This window comes from Yarrowia lipolytica, chromosome 1D (genome assembly GCF_001761485.1).
Source record: "Yarrowia lipolytica chromosome 1D, complete sequence".
Lineage (NCBI taxonomy): Eukaryota > Fungi > Ascomycota > Dipodascomycetes > Dipodascales > Yarrowia > Yarrowia lipolytica.
Genome location: NC_090773.1, coordinates 1569269 through 1589815, shown reverse-complemented (window position 1 = coordinate 1589815; position 20547 = coordinate 1569269). Strand labels below are relative to the sequence as shown.

Sequence of the window (20547 nt, the reverse complement as noted above, 5' to 3'; positions counted from 1 at the left end):
TCAAGAACGAACTTCATCACAGCATGACACAAGGCAAGGCGTTCGAGCCGTTGCACAATGGCGTCCTGCCTGCGAAAACCAACCCGGATCTCACCTCCTGGTGTCCCACCATGGATCTGGTGGCGTTTGCAGACAGCTCTGGAGCCATGCTGTTTGTCTACCGAATGAACGCGCAGTTGATCTGGAAACACAAACAGCCGTTGGCGTCGGCAAACATCTCCAACCTGTCGTGGAGCAAGGACGGCCGACTGCTGGCCATTGGCTACTCGGACGGCACTTGCAACGTCCACGACTCAAACACAGGCAAGCTGATCCACCATGTCATCATTCCAGCCGGCTCCGAAACGACCCAGCCGTCGGACCTGTCGTGTGTCAAGTGGATCAACCAGTCGCTGAAGGTCCAGCAGCAACCGACGGCTGTCCCGGAGGCCCAGCGGCTCTTTGACAAGTTTCTCGACCTCGACGCCTTCTACCAGTTCCCCAAGCTGTCGTCTCTCGCATCTTCCAAGGCGTCCGTCTTCTCGTCACGATTCGCAATTGAACAGATGATCCAGGTGGCCCGCAAACTAGATGGCGACATCATCACCGAGGGCAGTGTTAACCCTGAAAAAAATACGCTCCAAAAGGGAGGACCAGTCACCCAGGACATGGACATTTTGTGCTCAGTCACCAAACAGGGCTTTCTGCGGTTCGACCTCTTTGGACTCTTCACAGTCGACAATATTGAGCTCGGAGTCGCCCACGATACTCTTCGAATTGGCCACAGAGCAACCTCGCCCACATACCACATTATCATGCAAAAAGGAGACCAGCTCACTTATCTGCCCATCGAGCTCAAATTCCTGCAAAAGTTTGGCACCTACCTCGTCGACGTGGCGCTTACTAGCAGTCGTATCCTGGCGCTTCTGGGATACATGAGGGAGTCTTTTGAGCTGCTCCAGACTGAAATGGCTGCCTCTCAAAAACTCGCAGCTGCCAACTTTGCAAAACTGTTTTCTGTATACGAGCCTACAGGATGGGACCAGAAGCGCATCTGCTCGGAGATTTTTGACATTCTTCTCACCGGAGCCCCCGACCAGTACTTTCAGAACTGGCTGTGCAACTTGCTGGGAGACAAGGCACTAAAAAAGTGGCGAAAACAGGCCTCTGTGTGCTACGACGCGTGCTTCAAGCTCATTGTCACTAACATGATCCCTGTTTGCGAGCGTATTGTGGTGCTTCTGTCTTCCCTCAAAGGTCTGGGTGAATGGACCGAACGAGGTCTTGTTTTGGGTCTAGATCCCGAGCCCTACAAGCGGGCTATATTCCAGACGATTGACCTCATGAAGACGCTCCGCCAACTGCTGCGGGAATTCAGTTGTCGAAGCAAGTACTTTTTGGCATTCTTGGTGTGGTTACAGCAGTTTTGTGAGCAGCTCAATGAGGTGGAGCCCAACCAGGGAGACGAGACTCTGGTTCCTATCAAAACCGAGGACGTGGCCAACTATCTGTGTAACCACTTTTACGAGGAGGGAAGCAGCCAGCCACTTGTCCACAATATTGATTCTCGTCTAGAGGAGCTTTGGGGGTCGTGTGATGTTGCTTCGAAACGGGCGTGTGGAGCTATTCACAGTCTTGTCGATGTGGGTCAGAGCCAACCAATGACTTCCGGAAAGCTCTGGGATGTATTCAGCTCAGAGACAGCCACTTATGTGGCCACCACAGATGTCTCTGGCACCACTCTCAATCTCTTTAGACTCTGCGATGGCAAGTCCAGCGTCTATCGAATGACACTGAAGGCCCCTCCAAAGCAACTTCAACTGGTTGATGCGGAATCTCTAATGGTGCTCAATGGGGACGCTCTAGAAAGACTCGAATTTACCGACGATGACTTTGAGGGTCTTGCTGGCGGTCTAGACGAGGTTTCTGTGGTGTCCATTCAGCCTGTTCAGAAGCGGGAAGCCCAACTTGCCACATTTTCTATCAACGGCGCTCGGTCCATTGGATGCATGGTAGCTCCTGATCTTCAACGGTTCCAGGTCTTCGATTTGATTGACGAAGACGACGATGACGAGCCTGAAGCCAAAGAGAAGAAGGAGAAGGAGAAGGAGGAGGAGTAAGAAGGCAGCAGACGGAGGAAGAGGAGAAGGAGGAGATGATTATTTATTTTCAATGCATTAATTCTATAGCTGTGTGGTTATGTACATGATGAGGGTTGTTAGTGGAGCACCCACTGAGCTGACCTCAGTGAGTAGTCTACGCGTCAATGGTGCCTTCGCCTTTCCTCGAACGACCAATCTGTGACACCTGATATTCTCCTGGTCTCAGAGCCTTACTGAGTCGAGGTTTGTATACTTGACAGACAAGTTTGCCGTCTGGCGACTCTTCCACGCCCACAAAGCCGTCCAGTACTTGTTGTACGCGCATGGCTCCAAACTTGTCGTTTTCAATGTTGTCAGCAAGACTAGAGAGATGCTTGAATGTGGCCATGTCCAGTACGGGAGGCAAACTGTGAAAGGCTCGTCTCCAGACCTTTGTCCATAATGAGCCCTCCTTGGTTCTATAGACACGTCCAAACATTGGCGGGAAGATTTTCGCCCTCTTGAGATGAATGAATTTCTTGGCAGAGGAGAGCACAGCCATGATCTCCTTAGTCTTCAACCATGACATGAACTGCAGGCCGTGGGACGTCAGAGAGGAGCCGGATTCGAGCCGGAGCAGCTGTTTGTGATGTTCGTAGTCCCGGACCACGGGCATGGACTTGGTTTCCAGAAATTTTTTCCATTTGCGAACATACTGGAGGGAAGGAGAGGTTTCGAGGGCAGGGTCGTGGATGACGCTCTGATAGAGCGGCGACGAGGGAACGAGTCCCTGGGCCGTCAGAAACTCCACAATGTGGTCGTTGGTGTACATACGCCGAATAATGTCTCTGCTGTAATGCTGGGCCTGAACTAGACTTTCTGTCGATCTGTCCAGACTGTTGGTGACACTTTTGAGTGCATCGCGCAGAAAGAACCGGCCCTCAAACTCCATCAGGTCGATCGATTTGTGGTCAGAAATAAATCTGTTCTTGTGGAAGGCGTTCCAGATGGCGAATCGGAGCATGTCTCGTCCTGGAACGTCCTGCAGTTGTCTGTATCCGGGGGTGTCTTTGGTGAACTTGTTGGTGTATCTCATGATCTGGCGGTAGAGCGCGAGAATTCGAGCCCGCGACCGCGCCACCTGGAAACGCGGCGTATGTGACTGTCTGACCACCTCACGGGCCTTGATGGCCGCGGTTCTGTAGTTCATGGGGTGTTGAGACGTGAGATTGATTGCACAGTGTCCAAGTACTTTAGCATGGGAAATAAATTGTGAGATGCTGCATGAGCTTATCCGGAGAAAAAGGAGAGTCGCCAAAGGTGGTGAATGGACGTAAGGTCCACCAACAACTGCTGATAGTTGGTGGTATTGATATTTCAACAGCAGCACAGTCTTACTAACCAATGAGAAGGCTTCGAAAAGTGCACCTGGCCGTGCGTTGAGAAAGGCAAGGAGAGCAAGTCCTTTGGCTCCAAGTCTAAGTAAAAAATTAAGTAAAAGTGGCTAAAATTGTGAGTATTTACTTGCACGCGTACACAGTCAGTACAGTACTTATTTGATCAGCTCACTGTTTAAAAGTTCTTGTATTTGTAACTCATTCAATCACCCACGCTATCCATTAGCGTGATCATTCCATTAACTACATATATCATCGTGAACCGAATGTACCGTGACATGAACATACTTCTCATCATGCCTTCATCATAATCAAATCATTCACTTAGTCATCTATTTTTGGTATACCATCATCTCTAAAGCTTGACGATGGCGGGTCCGATTCGAACCAGACAGCTTCGGTTGATCTCGGCCACGGTCTTGGTGCCAGCCAGAGCCATGGTGAGCTTAAGATCGTCCTCGATGATCTGCTCCATGAGCTCCACGCCGGCCTGGCCGTCGTACTTGAGACCCCAGATGGCAGGTCGGCCCAGCCACACGAAATCGGCGCCCAGAGCAAGGCATTTGAACACGTCTCCTCCTCGTCGGATGCCTCCGTCAATGTGGATGGGGACTCGGCCAGCAGCGGCCTCGACCACCTCGGGGAGAGCGTCAATGGTGGCCAGACCGGAGTCCAGCTGTCGGCCACCGTGGTTGGAGACCCAGATTCCGTCCACGCCGGCCTCAATGGCGGCATGGGTGTCCTCGGCAGTCACGACTCCCTTGACCCAGATCTGCATGTTGGTGATGGATCGCAGCCAAGGGATGGTTTCGGCCCAGTTGATATCGGGGTCGACCACGTTGGCGTCGGGGGGACACTCCTCGCCGTTGAAGATCTTTCGGGCCCACGAGTCGGCCTCGGCGGCGTTGTCAATAGGCTGGTCGGTGGTGCCCTCGAAGTTTCGGGCAGAGAGATGCGATGGCAGCTTGAAGTTGTTTCGCACGTCGGCGTATCGGTTTCCGAGGTAGGGAGTGTCGACGGTCAGCGCAATGGCCTTGAAGCCGGCCTTTTCGGCCTTCTTGACCAGGTTCTCTGACGTCTTCTTGTTCTTGAACACGTAGAGCTGGAAGAAGAGAGCTGCATCAGGTCCAGCCTCTCGGACTTCCTCCAGAGGCTTGTTGGAGAAAGAGGAAAGTCCCATGGGCCAGTTTCGGGCCTGACAAGCCGCAGCTGTGCCACACTCGCCGGAATCATCCGCCATCTGGTGGTAGGCTGAGGGGGCCACACCGATGGGGGCACGGAACTTTCGGCCAAACAGCTCCACCTTGGGCGAGATGTCAATGGTGCCGACGCCCCGCATGGCTCGGGCCCGGATCTTGAGGTAGTTGAAGGCGTTTTGGTTCTCTGCCAGAGTCAGCAGATCGTTGGATCCGGTTTCCCAGTAGTCTCGAGGCGCCTTTTCGGCGTAGGGCATGGCCGCGGCCTCCAGATCGCTGAGCGACAGAATCTTCTGGGTGATAGGCATTGTGTATGTGTGTGAGTGTGAGTGTGAGTGTGAGTGTGAGTGTGAGTGTGAGTGTGAGTGTGAGTGTGTGTGCGTGTCCTTTAGAAATGAGAAAGAGAGACTTGGAGTTGGGGAACCCGCGCGGTTTAAATACCTTCTTGTTGCTATAGGAGAGTATCAGTAGGTTGAGCGGGGTAGATCCAGAGGGTGCAGCGAAGTATGCAGCGTCTAGTCCACTGGAGAGGTAGGGTGGGTCTATTTTGTGCGGGGAAAACGGGCGTTTGTGCGCGGAATTTGTTTTTGCACATATTTGCGGCCCAGAGCCACGCCATTTCCAGCCCCAAAACACCCCTGTCTCGTCCCCCTTAGCCCGATGTATGTTTTGCCTCTGCAGTGTGGGGGTCCAATCTGCGTGGGGGCACGAGTAGATTGTAGAATAATTTACTTTACTCCATCACACTATTAGTTGTACTGTAGAATAGGTTTAGCGAGCAAGAAAGAGCGACGTAGAATTCAATATCCAGCAGAGAGAGGCAAATACACAGCCTGTGGCGGTATTGCGGTCTCCAGAGCAACACAGATCAAATATGCACCTGTATCTTGGCCGAGATCGGACCGTGGGCTCGACTCTGCATCTATAACCGCCGCTAGAGCCTTGTCCTGTGTGCTACAGTACGAGAACTTGGCTTGGGCCAGGGATTTAGGGTTGCGCAACCGTCTTATTTTCCGTGGGGGAAGCTGGTGGGGGTCACACACCACCTTGGCAAAAGGCTCAACAGATGAGGCCAGGGCCGGAAAATCAACTGTGGAGCGGCAGGAGAGGCGGTGGGTGGATGGAGAGGTGTCTAGGCGGCTGATTCAACAGCTTGTGTGCATTCGGACAAGCAGACCCGGGCTTGGCACGTCCATCCAATAAGGAGAAGAGGTGGTATGGCTGCTACGGCTGCCACGGCTGGGTGTTCAACAAGTGCCTCATTTCGTCAGTCGATGCCAACAGGGCGGCCTGGCTGCTGGCCAATCTGCTCAATGGCGCGGGGAAATAGATCCAAAGCCTGGAATGGGGAGGCAAAAGTAAATAAGTCGAGCTATTCCCAGCGTCAGGCGCATGCATGCTACATTACCTACTGTACTGCTATGTAGAAAAAGTCACACTAGGGTCGAGTGGGGGCACCCAGGTTGCAGTATCAAGGCATGATTACTTCGGATTAACGGTCTGGAGATATTTGCACGAGTATAAAAAGCGGTCAGGGGAGGGACGGTCACGGAAAAAGTTATGGACAGGGCTTCGTCACTGGGCTTCGGGGCACTGGGCTACAGACGGACTCAGGGGTAGGGGTTTTACCGGCTAAATGGGGTTTACCGGTCAAACGGCGTCTACCGTTGAATGGGTCAGACGAGTTCTTAGATGGCCCTACAAGTAGGGGCCGGTAGTGGCGACACTCAGCTCTAACACCCATAATGTGTCCCGTGAGTCGTCAGGGCTCTAGGGTGCACAGTAGATATGCACATCCGTAGATGCAGGCAGTAAATAGGAAAGTAGATACTGACAGAAGGTCTGACGTCAAGAAACAACCTGGTCTTGACATGCTCACTCTGGCGCTCTTCTATTATATATACACAGTTTCTTCTCCTCTCCTCAGCAACTCTCACTGCAATTGTAGTGGCTCCGACATGTTCCGATGTGATGTCAAACCACCGACTTTGGTGTGCCGAAGATGGTAGAGATTGTATAAAAACATAAAACAAACAATCAAACAAAACTACTCCAGTTCGAGTATGTGTATGGTAAAGACTCGTTATCGACGTAGTAACATACTCGTATCCACCCCACTTTGCTTACAAGTTGCCATCACTGACGGATGGCGAGGATTGTCAATTCTGTAGTTTTTTATTCCGATACAATACGGCCAGCTACTGTACCTACAAGTAGATCCCATATTGACAAGGAATGCTACTCTCCTACGGTCTCAGGGAACACCAGCCTGCAAAGGTCATCCTGATTCGCCACCCCACGTAGAGAGTGGACATCAAAGTATATAGCCATCATAGCTGTCTTGAACCATAGCCCTTTAGGTGAGAACCATGGTCACAAGTGCCTGAGAGAAGTCTGTCTGGAACATACCAGTCTCCGGTCTCCAGTCATGACATATGATCTGGGCCGATAAATTTTGGGAATGGGGAGTCTGGCTGGAGGTCTATTGTCTGTCCCGGCCTCAGACACGGCGTTGCTCCACCGTTGAGCTCGTGCTTCACACACTCGACCGAGAAGATGATGGCTCACAACGCAATACCCGTGTCCATGGCTGAGAAGACATAGACGTACTTTCTCCACCAGTTCAGCGCAACAGTGGCTCCCATTTCGGTATACATCGGTCTGGTACGGATACTCGTACAATACTAGTGCTGAACTAGTGCTGAACTTGTGCTGCACTTGTACTCTTGCCATAATCTCCGGTGCTAGCGGTACATCACACCGACATGCACAACGGACATTAACAAGAACCGGCTCCGTGTCTACTTGTGGTGCGTCTGAGTCACTGAACAGGTCACTCTCTGGCGCGGTTCAAGTTCGGTAGCAATCTCGAAGCACCGGGCTTGTACACGGTCTATTTTAGTACCGCGTCTTGCATCTCGTCGGAGACCATGTCGGGGTCTTCATCTGGCTCAACGTTACCGGTATCGGGATATCGGGGTGATGAGAGCACATGAGCAAGGTGATTCACAGGCGAGTACACCTTGCGAGAACAAACTGGCTTGTACGGACTGTACTGCCGAGTACTGTAAGATCGACGGTGGGCGTAATGTGTTTGTTCCAGCTACTCATACTCGTTCGTACTCGCAATCTACCACACAACACTACCGCCATTGTTTGGACACGTGAAGTGTTCGCTTGTAACGTAACGGTCGAGGCCTTCCAAACGGCTCCTGGCCCACAAGAATGGTTCCGTTACGTTCCGATGCATGGTGTTTATGGATAAAGCAGTCGTTTGCAGCCGTATTTGAGCGGATGAAACGGTTTGACACTGTTGATCGGCACTCCGATCTGGACAAAGACGCCATGCACAGCCATGACCCGACCGCCCTAGGGTTTGGTAGTCGTAGTGTGGTAACGGCTTGTTTGTCGGAGTCTGTCTGTTGGCTTGCATCTCAGACGTTAAGGTAGACCTCAAACGGCCTTGTGAGTGGGCCAGATAGGTGTGGTATGCGTGCCGGAGGTACCTGGACTATGTGCATTTGGGCCGAGGTTCAACTGGGAGCCTCTCTCCAGCGAGAATTAGATAACGGCTCTGAGGCTGACCTGGATCAATCTCCTGAAACAGGTGCATGGGTGTACAGCGAGAACGCGGCACGCTTCCTTGGCCCCTTGGCGTTCATGTGAATGTTCTGGTGATTCTTAGTCAGTAGCAAGCACGATACAGGTACCGTACTTGAATCGACCGGCCCAAGACTGTACCCGCACTCACCGAGACATCCCCCGAGGAGCAGATCAAGTACTGGGTATACCGAACCATAATCCCTCAGGGAAATGAGGAAATGGGGAAATGATAGTCCAACCTTGTGTCGGAAAAATTCTGTCGGGCCTTGCTTCCTAGAACCCCTGGACATCCGTCCCATGGTGCATCTCGCCATGATTGGTTCTTGGCCATCTCCGAACCACATATTTCAGCTCGTAGGTTAAGCCTTTGCGTCTTGCGCAGGCTTGCAGTGTTGCTGACATAGGACCAACATCCATGGTCATCCACTGGCACGAGAGACAAGGACGGCAAGGTTTGAGAGAACCGAAGAAAGCCAAACTCCGAAGCAAAAGGGCAAAATGCAGACAAAGACAAGAAGACAATACGGCAAAACGAGGCGATTGTTACCTGAAACCAACGGTGTCACGTGATGAAGGGAACCAGTGAGTTGAGCTCGAGCCCGATTACCAGACGTATTCTCGTTGTTGTCTTCCCGATTCGTTCTCGTCGTACTGATTTTGGTACACGATTCGTTCTCGTCGTACTCATTCTGGTACACTGATTCTAGTTCTCATACTACAGTAGTTCTCGTAAGTCATACTCGTACCCTCATTCTCACTCTCACTCTCACCCTCACTCTCACCTCCACCTCAACGTGTCCTCCCTACTATGCCCGCCAAGACACCCACTCTGACCACTCTGACCATTCTGACAATCAATCTCTCCTCCTGTTTACTACCCCACTTTCTCCATCATGTACAATCTGAAATCTCACGTCATTTTCGCCATTGTATAGGCACAAGAGACATGGGTCTGCACAGTCGAAAGAAGGGGAAGCAATTTTGTCCCCAAATTTTCCCAAATTTCCCAAATTTCCCCAAATTTTCCCAAATTTCCCCCTTTCTTTTCCTTCCTTCTCTTCTTACTGTTCTTTCTTCCCTTTTTCCATTCCCTTTTCCATTCCCTTTTCCATTCCCTTTTACATTCCCTTTTTTTCTTTCTTCCCCCTTCAGTATTGCGTCTTGTTGGTTTGGGCGCAAATCACGTGACAAAAAAGGTTTCGAGATAAGACAATGGAGCCACAGCAATATCTTTGTATTGTATTGTATTGTACCGCCGTACTCGTACCGCACTTGTATGTATCGTATCGCACATCCAATGTTGGTCATGACTCACTTCAAGCTCAAGATTTGGTCGTCTGTCAGTAGAATGAGAAATTATGCAATACTGGAGATACAAGTGCAAGGTACTGTATGTACTGGCTGGTGCTGACGTCAAGTGGTCATGGCATGGCATGGAGAGGGGAAACGGCGGTTAGTGCACAAAGAGTAACAAGAACCAGGCGTTTCCACACAGCTTGCGCCATTGCATCTTCACATGCGGCGGTGGTTGTGACGAGACGACTTGAGGTTGGTTCAAAAGTCCAGTTGCAACGGCTCAACTCCAAGTAGACCACTCTTGCACCCTAGCGTATAAGCCCAGACGCTAAGAGGTATTTTGGTAGGCCGTCCACCACGCCGCGTGCGAACCCCAGCCCTTTTCGAAGCTCAAGCGACAAGAGTTTCCACCTCTTTGCAGGGCCCCTGTGCGTCTCCAAGGTGCAGGCGGTTTGACTTTCATCCCCGGGGGTCTCCATTTTTTCCGAACGGCGGGAGGGGGTTAGGGAAGGAGTCCTTTAGCAGGGTGCTTTGAAAGTGCTGTGAGCCAAACTTAGTTGATTCTGCCATGCGTGTGAGCAGGGTCACCACACACTCCATCGCCAACTAACTTATTATCGTCTCGAATTTGGTTTCCAGTTTCTTTGGCATCCCTAACGACCCCCCCAAAAAAACAAAGCACGACGCAACGCACGATACCATGTCTTCCAAGGTCAAAGAGGAGGAGGGCGCCACCCCGGGCGGCTCAGGCAACGCCAAATTTGGCTATCGAAGGGCCAAGCCGCGAGCTTCCAGGGCTTGTGAGGTGTGAGTGAGAGAGGAGGGAAGATTGTCAGACGGACGGATAGGTGGAGCTGATCGCGACGAACCACTCAGTACTAACACAGATGCCATGCCCGAAAAGTCCGATGTGACGTTACAGAACGAATGCCGTGTACCGTGAGTATGGTGGGGTGGAAGAAACAAACACTCCAGGAACAAAAGCGTTGTCGACGTGTGAGTGACATGAGGCCATATCAACTAACATAGAATTGTCAAGCATTTGGATGCGAGTGCAAGATACCCGAAGTGAAGCGGAAAAAGAACGACAAAAAGGCGGCGGCAGAAAAGGTGGCGGACAAGGGAACCAAGGACCGCAAACGACGCAAGACGGACGGCGGCGAGGAGTCCGACGAGGGCTCCGTGCCCCCCCAGGCGCCCTCCAACGCGTCTTCCTCCACAGCGTCGTCGCCCAACACGGCCCCCACTGCCCAGCAGCGGCTCATGCACTTTCAGCAGGAGACCAAACAGCAACAGTACCAGCAACACGAGGGCGAGACGAAACCGGACGCCAACCCCAACCTCAGCGACTCGTCCAACACGTGGCTCAAAATGCTCGACTCCAAGGTGGTTAAACAGAGTGGCCGGGTGGCGTTTCTGGGCTCCTCGTCCAACCTCAATCTGTTGTTGGACGCTAACCCGGATAATGAAGCCTACCACTACCCCTTGCCAGCCGAAATCACAGGTGGAAACCCCGTGTTCCATGAACTGGATCCCGAAGAGATTGAGATTCTCAAACTGAGAGGAGCCTTCCTGTTACCTCCCCGAGAACTGTGTGACGACATTGTGGAGAGCTATTTTGAAAAGATCCACCCGGTCATCCCAATTGTCAACAGAACACAGTTCATGCGCCGCTACAACGACCCCGTCAACACGCCGTCGCTGCTGTTGCTTCAGGCCGTTCTGCTGGCTGGTTCTCGAGTGTGCAGAAACCCGGCTCTACTGGACGCCAATGGGTCGTCAGACCAGGCGTCGCTCACCTTCTACAAGCGAGCCAAGGCACTGTACGACTCCAACTACGAAAATGATCGTATTTCAATTGTGCAGTCGCTGGCCCTCATGGGCTGGTGGTGGGAGGGTCCCGAAGACGTGACCAAAAACGTCTTCTACTGGTCGCGTGTGGGTCTGTGTGTGGCGCAAGGATTCGGTCTGCATCGATCTGTGGAAAACTCGTCGCTGTCGGTGGCCGAAAAGCGAATGTGGAAGCGGGTGTGGTGGGTCATCTTTTTCCGAGACCGAGCCATCGCCGTATCTTTGGGGCGACCTGTTATGATCAACCTGGAAGACTCGGATGTGCCAATGCTCACCGAAGACGATTTCATTGAGGACGAGCCTGACTACCCGTCTCCCTACCCCGTCAACAGACTCCACTCGCTCTATTTTATTCACGCCGTCAAGCTGTCTGAAATCATGGGGCTTGTTCTGCGACAACAATTCAGTGTGGGTGCCGAGCACTCGCACCGACTAAACCGAATTCCCGTCGTCTCGCACTGCGACATGGCCATGGGCTCGTGGATGAACAACCTGCCGCCGGAGCTCAAGTACTCCGTCAAGGATATGGGCTCTCACAACTTCTACAAGGCCCTGCTCCACTCACAATACTACACGATTCTGTGTCTTGTGCACCGAAGCAACATTCTGCAACGGCGAACGTCAGAGGCTAACGAGAGCGCATACCCTTCGTGGGGTATCGCGTTCCAGGCCGCTCACATGATTGCCAAAATCATGGAGAACATGTTAGCGTATAACGAGCTGCGTGACACCCCGGCGTTCATGGTGTACACGCTCTTTTCGGCCATGATCATGCTTGTGTACCAGACCGAGTCCAAGTCGCCGTCGGTGGTTGAGTCTGCCAACCGGTCGCTGGACGTGTGTATGAAGGCCCTGGAGGAATGCGGCAAGACGTGGGTGGTGGCACGAATGGTGCTCAAGCTTTTCAAGCACATGAACGAGTCGCAGCCCATTCGAAATCACATGGCCAAGACCATCCGACGTCATGCTAGAGGCGTCAGCAAACCCGACGCAGCAAAGCAGCAGCAAATGCCTCAAGCTCAGCACCAGGCTTCACAACCACCACATGGCGCCCAACAGCACCATGCCCAACAGCAACGACATGCCCAGCAACAACAACAACAGCAGCAGCATGCTCGACAGCAACAGCAGCAGCAGCAGCAACAACAACAGCAACACACACAACAGCAACAACAGACGCATCAGCCACAGCCAGAACGCAAGTTCAACAATCATGCGTTTGACCAGCAGCAGCAATCGCAGCAGGAAGGAGAGGAGTACCTGGGCGATAGACAGCCTCCTACAAATCCCGGCACCCCTTTCAACGGCACGCTGCCATCCAAGCCCGGCACCCCGCATCCGGACTTTTACTTTGTCACTAACACCCCGCCGGCTTCGAACACCTTCTTTGAGTCGTTCCAGCCCATGCAGCTTTTCCCCGACGTGACTGGCGATATGTCTAACCTGCAGTCGCAGCTCCAGGAGCCCGCCACCAGCGCGCTTCCTCCGGACATGTTTGCCCACGCCGACGGAGCCAGCCACACCGAAGGCGGCACCTACAAGTCGTCGCCCGAGGACGAGCCCACCGCGGCCAGTGGATTTGGATACGCCCCTCAATCGCTCAATATTGGCGACTGGTACCAATATCTGATGATGAACGGTGAAGGGGGTGCTGCTGCTGGCGCTGCTGCTGGCACTGCTGCAGGCGCCCCTGGTTCTGTTCCTCCAGGTGCTCCTGCTGAGGCTCATCCTGAAGCTGCCACTTCCAACTCTTGGAATGAGTCTCACTAAAGGAAAAAGAGAGGTTCAAATGAACTCGACGCTCGGTTCAAAAAAGAGAAGTGTTCTTCTCAAGTATTATAATATATATTGGTTTTATTGAGTGGGCTAGGGTTTTTGGGTGAATGTAGACTTTTAAAGGGGAACACAGTGGGCCAGCTTGGGTTTGGTCCATGAAGTACGAGTATCGTATATAGTATAAAGACTAGACATATCTATGGACAGACACCTTGAATACTGTATCTGAATTGCGTCTTGTGTGCCTTGTATGTGCCTTTTCTGATCCTGTAGTAGGCATATTCGCGGCTCAAGGCTGACTACTTGCAGGATGTGTCTTGACTAATAGTTAAGGTATAAGTATTCACCAACAACGCGTCAACCAACGAAACCTAACTCACATCTTGCAAACTGGAATACTGAGGCATAACAGTATTACAAAGCAAAATATTGTCGTTTATTTGTTCAGATCTTGTATATTCTGTATGTAATGATACTATTTGTTTCTTGCTAACATGCCAGCAACCCTGAAATGTATACCATCAGCATGAATTATCTCCAACTATTACCAACCAAACAATCTTAACTAAGTAACTAGATGCAGCGTTCTTCGTTCCAGGGCTCGCTCAGCATGATTGGATACGTGCAACATTAACAACCACTTACACCACCGCCATACTGGTACGAGTGCAGCACAAGTAGTTGTATCATACTTGCACGAAGCCCTCTGTTCCGTGTCTCTGCTTTGTCTACATTATACCTCTGTCTTGATGTATGGATTGTGTTAACATACATAGATGGTTCAACAATATATATTGCAGTTCCATGGCAGCTGATCATACCAGTACATACTTTGGTCACTCTTTTGAGTCAGTCGTTTTCGTTCGTTCGTTCAATACGGTCCCGTTCACTTATACTATATACATTACTTTCGCTGCTCCTTGTATCGAGGTCGATCCTTGAGCTTGTTGGGGTTCTGGTGCTTGCCTCGTCGGGTCTTGTATCGCTTGGCCAGCACGCCCCAGATGGATCGCGACGTCACGTTACCCTTGGACTTTCCTCGTCCACCTCCGTGGGGATGGTCGCAGGCGTTCATGGCTACACCTCGCACGGTGGGTCGGATACCTCTCCATCGCGATCTGCCGGCCTTTCCGAACGACTCGTTCTGATGGTCAGGAGCAGACACCACACCGATGGTGGCCGAGGCCTTGAGATGCACGTATCGCTCTTCGCCACTCTGCATTCGCACGATGGCCTTGTTCTTGGCGGGCTCCTTTCCAATGAGACGTCCGTAGGTTCCGGCAGCTCGGCAGAACTTGGCCTTGCCGTGGGGCTCGGTGGAAATGGCGTGGATGACGGTACCCACGGGGATCATCCACATGGGCAGACAGTTGCCCTTTCGACACAGTCGGTAGGCCAACATGGCGGGGTCGGTCTGGCCGTGGAACTCGTCAATGATGTTCTGGGGGATGCCGTTGAGGAACGACTGCACCGTGTCACCGGCTCGAGTACCCTCGGGAGCAGTGATGTAGGAAAAGTTGCCGGACTCCTTGTTCTTGAGGAGCGCAATGTGGCCGCTTCGGTTGGGGTCTCGCTCGATCCGCACAACCTCGCACTCTCCAGTCTCCTGTCGGAAGAAATCAATGAGCCGCACTCGTCGTCGGTGTCCTCCACCCTGGTGTCGAGTCACGACTCGGCCAGTGTTGCTACACCGACCGTTTCGGGCCTTTCGGGCCACAGTCAGAGCCCGGTGGGGCTTGCCCTTCCACAGGTAAGGGTAGATGGCAGCCTTGTACCATCGCATGGAGGGCGAGATGGGAGTCATGGTCTTGAACTTGACGGCGGCCTTGGTGATCTTGCGCTGGCTCTTCATGTAGATATCCTGCTTTTCCAGAGCAGTCAGATCGACCGTTTCGGGCACCAAGGTGATGTCGCTGACACTGGTGTTTCGGGCAAACATGGCGGCCTCCGAGTCCACAAACGGCTTCATTCGAGTGGGTCGGACCCGCTGACGCTTGGGAGTGGCGCCCTTGATCTCCTCGTCGATAAACGAGTCCTCAGCCACGGGGGGCTGCTGCTCCTGTCGCAGTCTGGGAAAGGTCGAAAAGGCCCGCAAGGGAGCCAGCGAGATGGCCGGCTGGATCGCTCCGATACGTCCAATTCGGGCCGACAGGTGTCGAGAGACGAGTCGGTTCATTTTGTCGAGGTTGGGGCGACGGTACGGAGGTTTAGTATTTTCGCTTTTGGCACCTTGTTCACGGTGATATGATTTGAAATTTCGCACCTGCACTACCCCAACCCTGATTTACCGCTTACGATTCCTCCCAACCGGTACCACAAGTACGGGCTCTATAGTGTGGAGGCGTGCCCAGAAATACGCTACCACCCAGCGTGCACGCCCATTGGCTCAAACCGAAAAATGGTGCGCCCCGTTTTCCTCCCCCGTGTACATATCGACACAGTTCAGCTCAGACACAACACCACACCTCAAGATGTTCGCTTCCCGAGCCATTCGAATGATGTCCATGCGGCCCATGGCCCGAACCATGGCCACCAAGGCCGCCGCCCCTGTCAAGGTCCCCGTCCAGCTCTTCGGCCTCGACGGTACTTACGCTACTGCTCTGGTGGGTATAATTGTGTTTTTTGGAAGGATGGAGGGGACGGTTTTCCCGGAGGAAACGGTGCAATTGGAAACGACGACAGCGAGGAATTGACAAGAACTGAATTGGCCTGATGGGTCGTGTTGCAGATGCAATTCGACTGGAATGATACCCTTGACACGTGGATGGATGCAATCATGGTGGTACTGTAGTAGAGGCCAGCACAACACTACTCAACATAATGCAGGAAGGGAGAGGAGGAGAGGAAGGATCAATGGGAGGCAACATGCAGCTGGCTGATTTAACGACGAATTGAGCAGCTCTCAGAGCTCGATATCGTGTTTTGTCAACCTTTTTGTTGCGTGTAACCTCGTGTAACCTCGTCACTGTAGGTTAATTGCTCAATGTTGGGGTAACACACACTCTATGGAGTAACAAGACGACATGCGCAATCCCTCTTCCCATGCCAACTTCGTACATTCTTCCAAGGCTCGACGTCAATTCCCAACACGCCAACTCCAGATAACACTTCCAATCTCTATTGCTATTTACTAACTCAGTACACCGCCGCCGCCAAGGAGTCTGACCTCTCCAAGACTGAGGGCTCTCTCGCCAAGCTGCGGGACGTGTTCGCTCAGCAGCCCGAGGTTGCCCAGATTGTCTCTAACCCCACCCTCTCTCACGAGGACAAGCAGACTGTCGTCAACGTCCTGTCCCAGGCCGTTGGTGGAGACAAGACTCTCACCAACTTCCTGACCGTCATCTCCGACAACAACCGACTGGCTCTCATCCCCGGTATCATTGAGAAGTTCGAGACTCTCGTCAACGCATCCAAGGGTCTCGTTGAGGCCACCGTCACCTCTGCCTCCGAGCTCGACAAGAAGACCGTCAACCGAATCCAGGCCGCCATTGCTGGCTCTTCTTTCGTTGGTGAGGGTGAGCTCAAGCTCAACCTCAAGGTTAACCCCGATATCCTCGGTGGTCTCATTGTCGAGGTTGCTGAGCGAACCGTTGACGTCTCTGTCGCCTCCAAGATTGCTCGACTCAACCACGTCCTTAGCGAGCCCATCTAAATAGACATGATTTAAATGATTGAATGTTATACGCTTACTTCGACTTCTGTAGTATTAAAAATGCTATCTATTTGCAGTAGTTTCTTTTTTAACCAAGTTTCCCTTACTCCTCTTGGAAGATGCAAATCCATCAGCAACCACAGTCTTCTTCCTCTTCTTTCTCACCGGCAGACCCTCGAAGTGAACCAGAGAGTTCTCAAACTGGTCGTGTTTATCGACCTTGATATACAGCGGGACAGGCTTGTCAAAGAACGCGACTTCGTCTGTCGTTCCTTTGTGAAGATTCTCCATGGATGTTAAAGCGTAGTTGAGAAGCGTTTCTCGCAGCTGGTCGTCGTCAACCATTTCCTTTGGGGTTTCGTCATTAGCATCTGAGATCTCCGTTCGACGTCGATAAATATCTTCCTCCAGAGTATCTTGGAGTACGAGGGTCTCTACGTGCACCTCCGACTTTTGACCAATACGGTGAGCTCGCTTGATAGCCTGAGCTTCGATGTCTCGTCTCCACACGGGAGAAAGAAAGAATACCCACGAGGCAGAGGTGATGTTGAGACCATGCGCAGCAGCGTTGATGTTCATGAGAAGTACCTGGAAGTTGTCCGTCGCTTCAAACGTGGCGAGATACTGGGCGCGTCTCTCCTTTGAAACCTTGTCTGTCGTGTAAATGAGGTGCTTGATCCCTACTGCTTCAAAGGCCTCAGCAACAGCGACGGCTGAGTCCACGTCTTCGTAAAAAACAATGATCTTGTGATCTTTAACAAGAACAAGAGTCTTGGACACCAGGTAAGACAACTTGGACGAGCCAGTTCCGACAATTGTGGGTTTGTCACTCACTGGATAATCCGCCTCCAATTGCGAATGGTGATTTTGAGGCGCTCCTGTAGGAGCAGACTCTACCTTCAAACCCACGCTTTCAAGATATTCTTCGGGAGATATTTTCTGCTTTGCATGATGAAAATTCTTGACGGCTGGATTCTTCTTGTCTTTCCGCTCTCTCTTATTGTCAACATTTCTGTTGTAGGATGTCCAGAATCTGCTTGAGAACAAGGGATCATCAGACAGCTCTTTAATAACACCCTCCAAAGGTGTGCCATCTTTGGATTTCGTTTCCGTCCACAGATCCAGCTTTTCATCCTCACTGGCGGCCCTTTGTAGATATGTCAGCGGTGCACCTCCAATAATTCCGTACTCACGCTTGTCTCGAACGATAAGGGGATTAGCCATCTGGAAGGCACGCGATGTGCGAGTCTCATCTTCCACAAAGAAGGGCATCTCTTGTGTTCCGGCAATCTGGAGCCAGTTGCCAGAAGTTGCCGCGTAGTTCAAGGCCGAAAAGATCTTCTTGATAAGCCGAGCATCATTTTCATTATCGGGGCCAGTGAGAGCCACCCGGTTTTCGTAGATGTAAGCACTCAGCTCATCGAGAAAGAATTGGATATCTCGAGTCTCATAATTGGTGGAGACCACGAAGGCTCCTCTGAGTCGACGGAGAAGATTTTTCAAACCGAACTTCTTTTCATCAACCAAGTTGAGCAGACAGATATTGGAGACATAGAGGTTCGCGATAATTCGGTCGTAGAATGAGGGATTCAAAAAGACCACGTCATTGTAGAGGGGCGGTAGCCTTGTGCTTTGCTCCACGTCTTCAATCTGATGACGCACTAGAACTCCAGACAAGACCCTGACAGCGTGCTCAAAGCCGTCGTACCGACCAGCTAGAAGAGGCTTCACGACCGACTGCTGCCACGAGCTAGGGCTCGAACTCCACGGTTCAATCTTGAGAAACTCACCCATTATTCGGCCCAGTTTCTGAAGATCGGACTTGTGGTCGAACAGAGTCGTTGTGTCTAGACGCGTCAATCCGGCTGTAGGCGTTCCTGAGACGACCCATCGACACTCAGCAATCCACTCCTGCCCACAAATGTCCAGAATGGAGTTGTTATTTCCAACCACGTGACCTTCATCTACAATCAGCCGTTTCCACCTAATGTCCTGAATGTGTGAACATGCTGGGTTGGAGAACACCTCCTTCAAGATACTGTTAGTAATGATCACCAAATCGGCGTCAAGAACAGTGTCCAGATCAGGAGCCTTGTCCACAGAACTGACATGGATCACCTTGAGATTCTCCGTGTGCTTCTTGGTCTCAGTGAGCCACTGGAACGGTAGCGAGTCTGGACAAACAAGAAGCGTAGTAGCTGACAGATGGATACGCCTAGGCGGTTTTTGCTCGCGTGAAGCGGCTGTACGACTACTCACTCGCACACGGGGAATATCAGGCATGAGAAAAGTACATCTGATGGAAGAGAGCACTGCAACACACGAAGAAGAGAGACGGTCTGCGTAGAGACCCCAAGGAGCTCCTAGTTCAGCCACCCTTTGAGCCACCAGCACTTTGAGCTGAGAAATCTTGCCATTGCCCGGTAGCTTCATCATCGTTTCAGACAGAGTATCGCTATACTGAGCAGGTACAGTTGCCATCGATTTTCGAGTGGCACATATCAATGCTAAACAAATGCACGTCTTTCCAAGACCCATATTTTCCGCCAGAATTCCTCCTCGAGACAAGCCGGTGGTTTCGGGTAACTCCTTGCGAGCCACCAAATCTTCTGGATGGAAAAAGAAACCCTTTACCGACAAATACCTCGCGCTGACAGCCGTCCTAGGGGTTTCCTCCATGTGCATCATTTGTGAGACTGTTTCTGCCTGGTAAGGGTACAGCTCTGACTTGAGGTTGTCGACATGGCCACTGAATACCGCATCAACATGCGGATCAGAAAGGTCATACTGAGGCACAAAGTCAACAGACTCGTAAAGACTCATGAGAAGATTTTTGCCACTTTCCAGCTCGTCCCTGCTTGCCGTCTTTTTGGCAGGATCATTGCACAGATGACTAAGCCAGCTGTTGAGCCGTTCCTCCGAGGTTACCATCTTTGTGATGACTCCCAGACTGGTTCTATAGAAGGGAACGATGGGTGTCTGTTTTCCTGGTATGTAGAAGAAGGGTATCAAGCGGCTGATTGCCGACTTTCGCTTATCGTGCATATGTTGGAGGGCGAACGAGTACAGGTGCTTGGGTTGGGTTTTGACTCTTAGTTCTTCTGGCACCAGATAGATTCTCAGGGATAGAAGTTGTTTGAGAGGCGTCGAAGTGCATGTCACTCGAATCGCTTTAGTGTCGTACAAATATCTCAGCTCCCTCAAGGGTACCGACAGGTTTGTGAGTCGAAACCAGGTCGATGGGGGCCAGTTCCAGCCGTCTGGGGCTGATTCGCCTTCACAGGGCAGTTTCGGGTGTCCTGTGACGAATATGACGCCCAAAAGAAGCAGGTTGTTGAGATTTTCAATGGAGTCGTTCATCGTGTGGCATTGTGAAGAGTGTCTAGAGTGGTTTCAATGTGTCTCTTGTGGGGCATTAGATGTGGTGCTCTGATGGATATTGGGTCTTGATGCACATCGCATCGCTCAGTTATGTTCCACGCTGAACTCTACTAAGACTGGCATGCATAAACTTGCAGCGCAACTAGTCTTGTACGAGCCGAGCAAACCTAGGCAGTGTTGGAAACAGGGCAGCATATACATCAAGAAACGAGTGAGTGTGAGAAGAGGGAGAGATTTGCGAGGAAAGGAGAGTTGCAAGCCTGTCATATGTCACGTGATCATGTGGCTGACACCCAGACCTACTCCACAGGTTCCTCTAGTTACTAACTCAGACG

General features: G+C 51.8%; 8 protein-coding genes across 8 annotated transcripts; 4 read left to right on the top strand and 4 right to left on the bottom strand.

The window, feature by feature from the left end:
* Positions 1–23: 23 nt before the first annotated feature.
* On the top strand, positions 24–2099 carry YALI1_D15897g (uncharacterized protein; the record flags this gene model as incomplete). The annotated part of the gene is made up of 1 exon (XM_502757.3): positions 24–2099. One exon carries the CDS (start codon positions 24–26, stop codon positions 2097–2099), a length of 2076 nt encoding a protein of 691 aa, XP_502757.3.
* Positions 2100–2235: 136 nt separating this feature from the next.
* Positions 2236–3270, bottom strand: YALI1_D15865g (uncharacterized protein; the record flags this gene model as incomplete). The annotated part of the gene is made up of 1 exon (XM_502756.3): positions 2236–3270. The coding sequence occupies one exon, from the start codon at positions 3268–3270 to the stop codon at positions 2236–2238; it is 1035 nt and encodes a 344-aa protein (XP_502756.3).
* Positions 3271–3812: 542 nt separating this feature from the next.
* On the bottom strand, positions 3813–4961 carry YALI1_D15848g (uncharacterized protein; the record flags this gene model as incomplete). Its single annotated transcript, XM_502755.3, has 1 exon — positions 3813–4961. The coding sequence occupies one exon, from the start codon at positions 4959–4961 to the stop codon at positions 3813–3815; it is 1149 nt and encodes a 382-aa protein (XP_502755.3).
* A 4103-nt stretch (positions 4962–9064) lies between these two features.
* On the top strand, positions 9065–9667 carry YALI1_D15807g (uncharacterized protein; the record flags this gene model as incomplete). The annotated part of the gene is made up of 1 exon (XM_068282687.1): positions 9065–9667. The coding sequence occupies one exon, from the start codon at positions 9065–9067 to the stop codon at positions 9665–9667; it is 603 nt and encodes a 200-aa protein (XP_068138788.1).
* A 585-nt stretch (positions 9668–10252) lies between these two features.
* On the top strand, positions 10253–13173 carry YALI1_D15792g (uncharacterized protein; the record flags this gene model as incomplete). Its single annotated transcript, XM_502753.3, has 3 exons — positions 10253–10359; positions 10440–10491; positions 10582–13173. 3 exons carry the CDS (start codon positions 10253–10255, stop codon positions 13171–13173), a joined length of 2751 nt encoding a protein of 916 aa, XP_502753.1.
* A 910-nt stretch (positions 13174–14083) lies between these two features.
* On the bottom strand, positions 14084–15355 carry YALI1_D15744g (mitochondrial 54S ribosomal protein uL2m; the record flags this gene model as incomplete). The annotated part of the gene is made up of 1 exon (XM_502752.3): positions 14084–15355. The coding sequence occupies one exon, from the start codon at positions 15353–15355 to the stop codon at positions 14084–14086; it is 1272 nt and encodes a 423-aa protein (XP_502752.1).
* A 295-nt stretch (positions 15356–15650) lies between these two features.
* YALI1_D15734g (uncharacterized protein) lies at positions 15651–16831 on the top strand (the record flags this gene model as incomplete). The annotated part of the gene is made up of 2 exons (XM_502751.4): positions 15651–15782; positions 16319–16831. 2 exons carry the CDS (start codon positions 15651–15653, stop codon positions 16829–16831), a joined length of 645 nt encoding a protein of 214 aa, XP_502751.2.
* Positions 16832–16894: 63 nt separating this feature from the next.
* Positions 16895–20191, bottom strand: YALI1_D15696g (uncharacterized protein; the record flags this gene model as incomplete). Its single annotated transcript, XM_502750.3, has 1 exon — positions 16895–20191. One exon carries the CDS (start codon positions 20189–20191, stop codon positions 16895–16897), a length of 3297 nt encoding a protein of 1098 aa, XP_502750.3.
* Between the last annotated feature and the right edge of the window lie 356 nt (positions 20192–20547).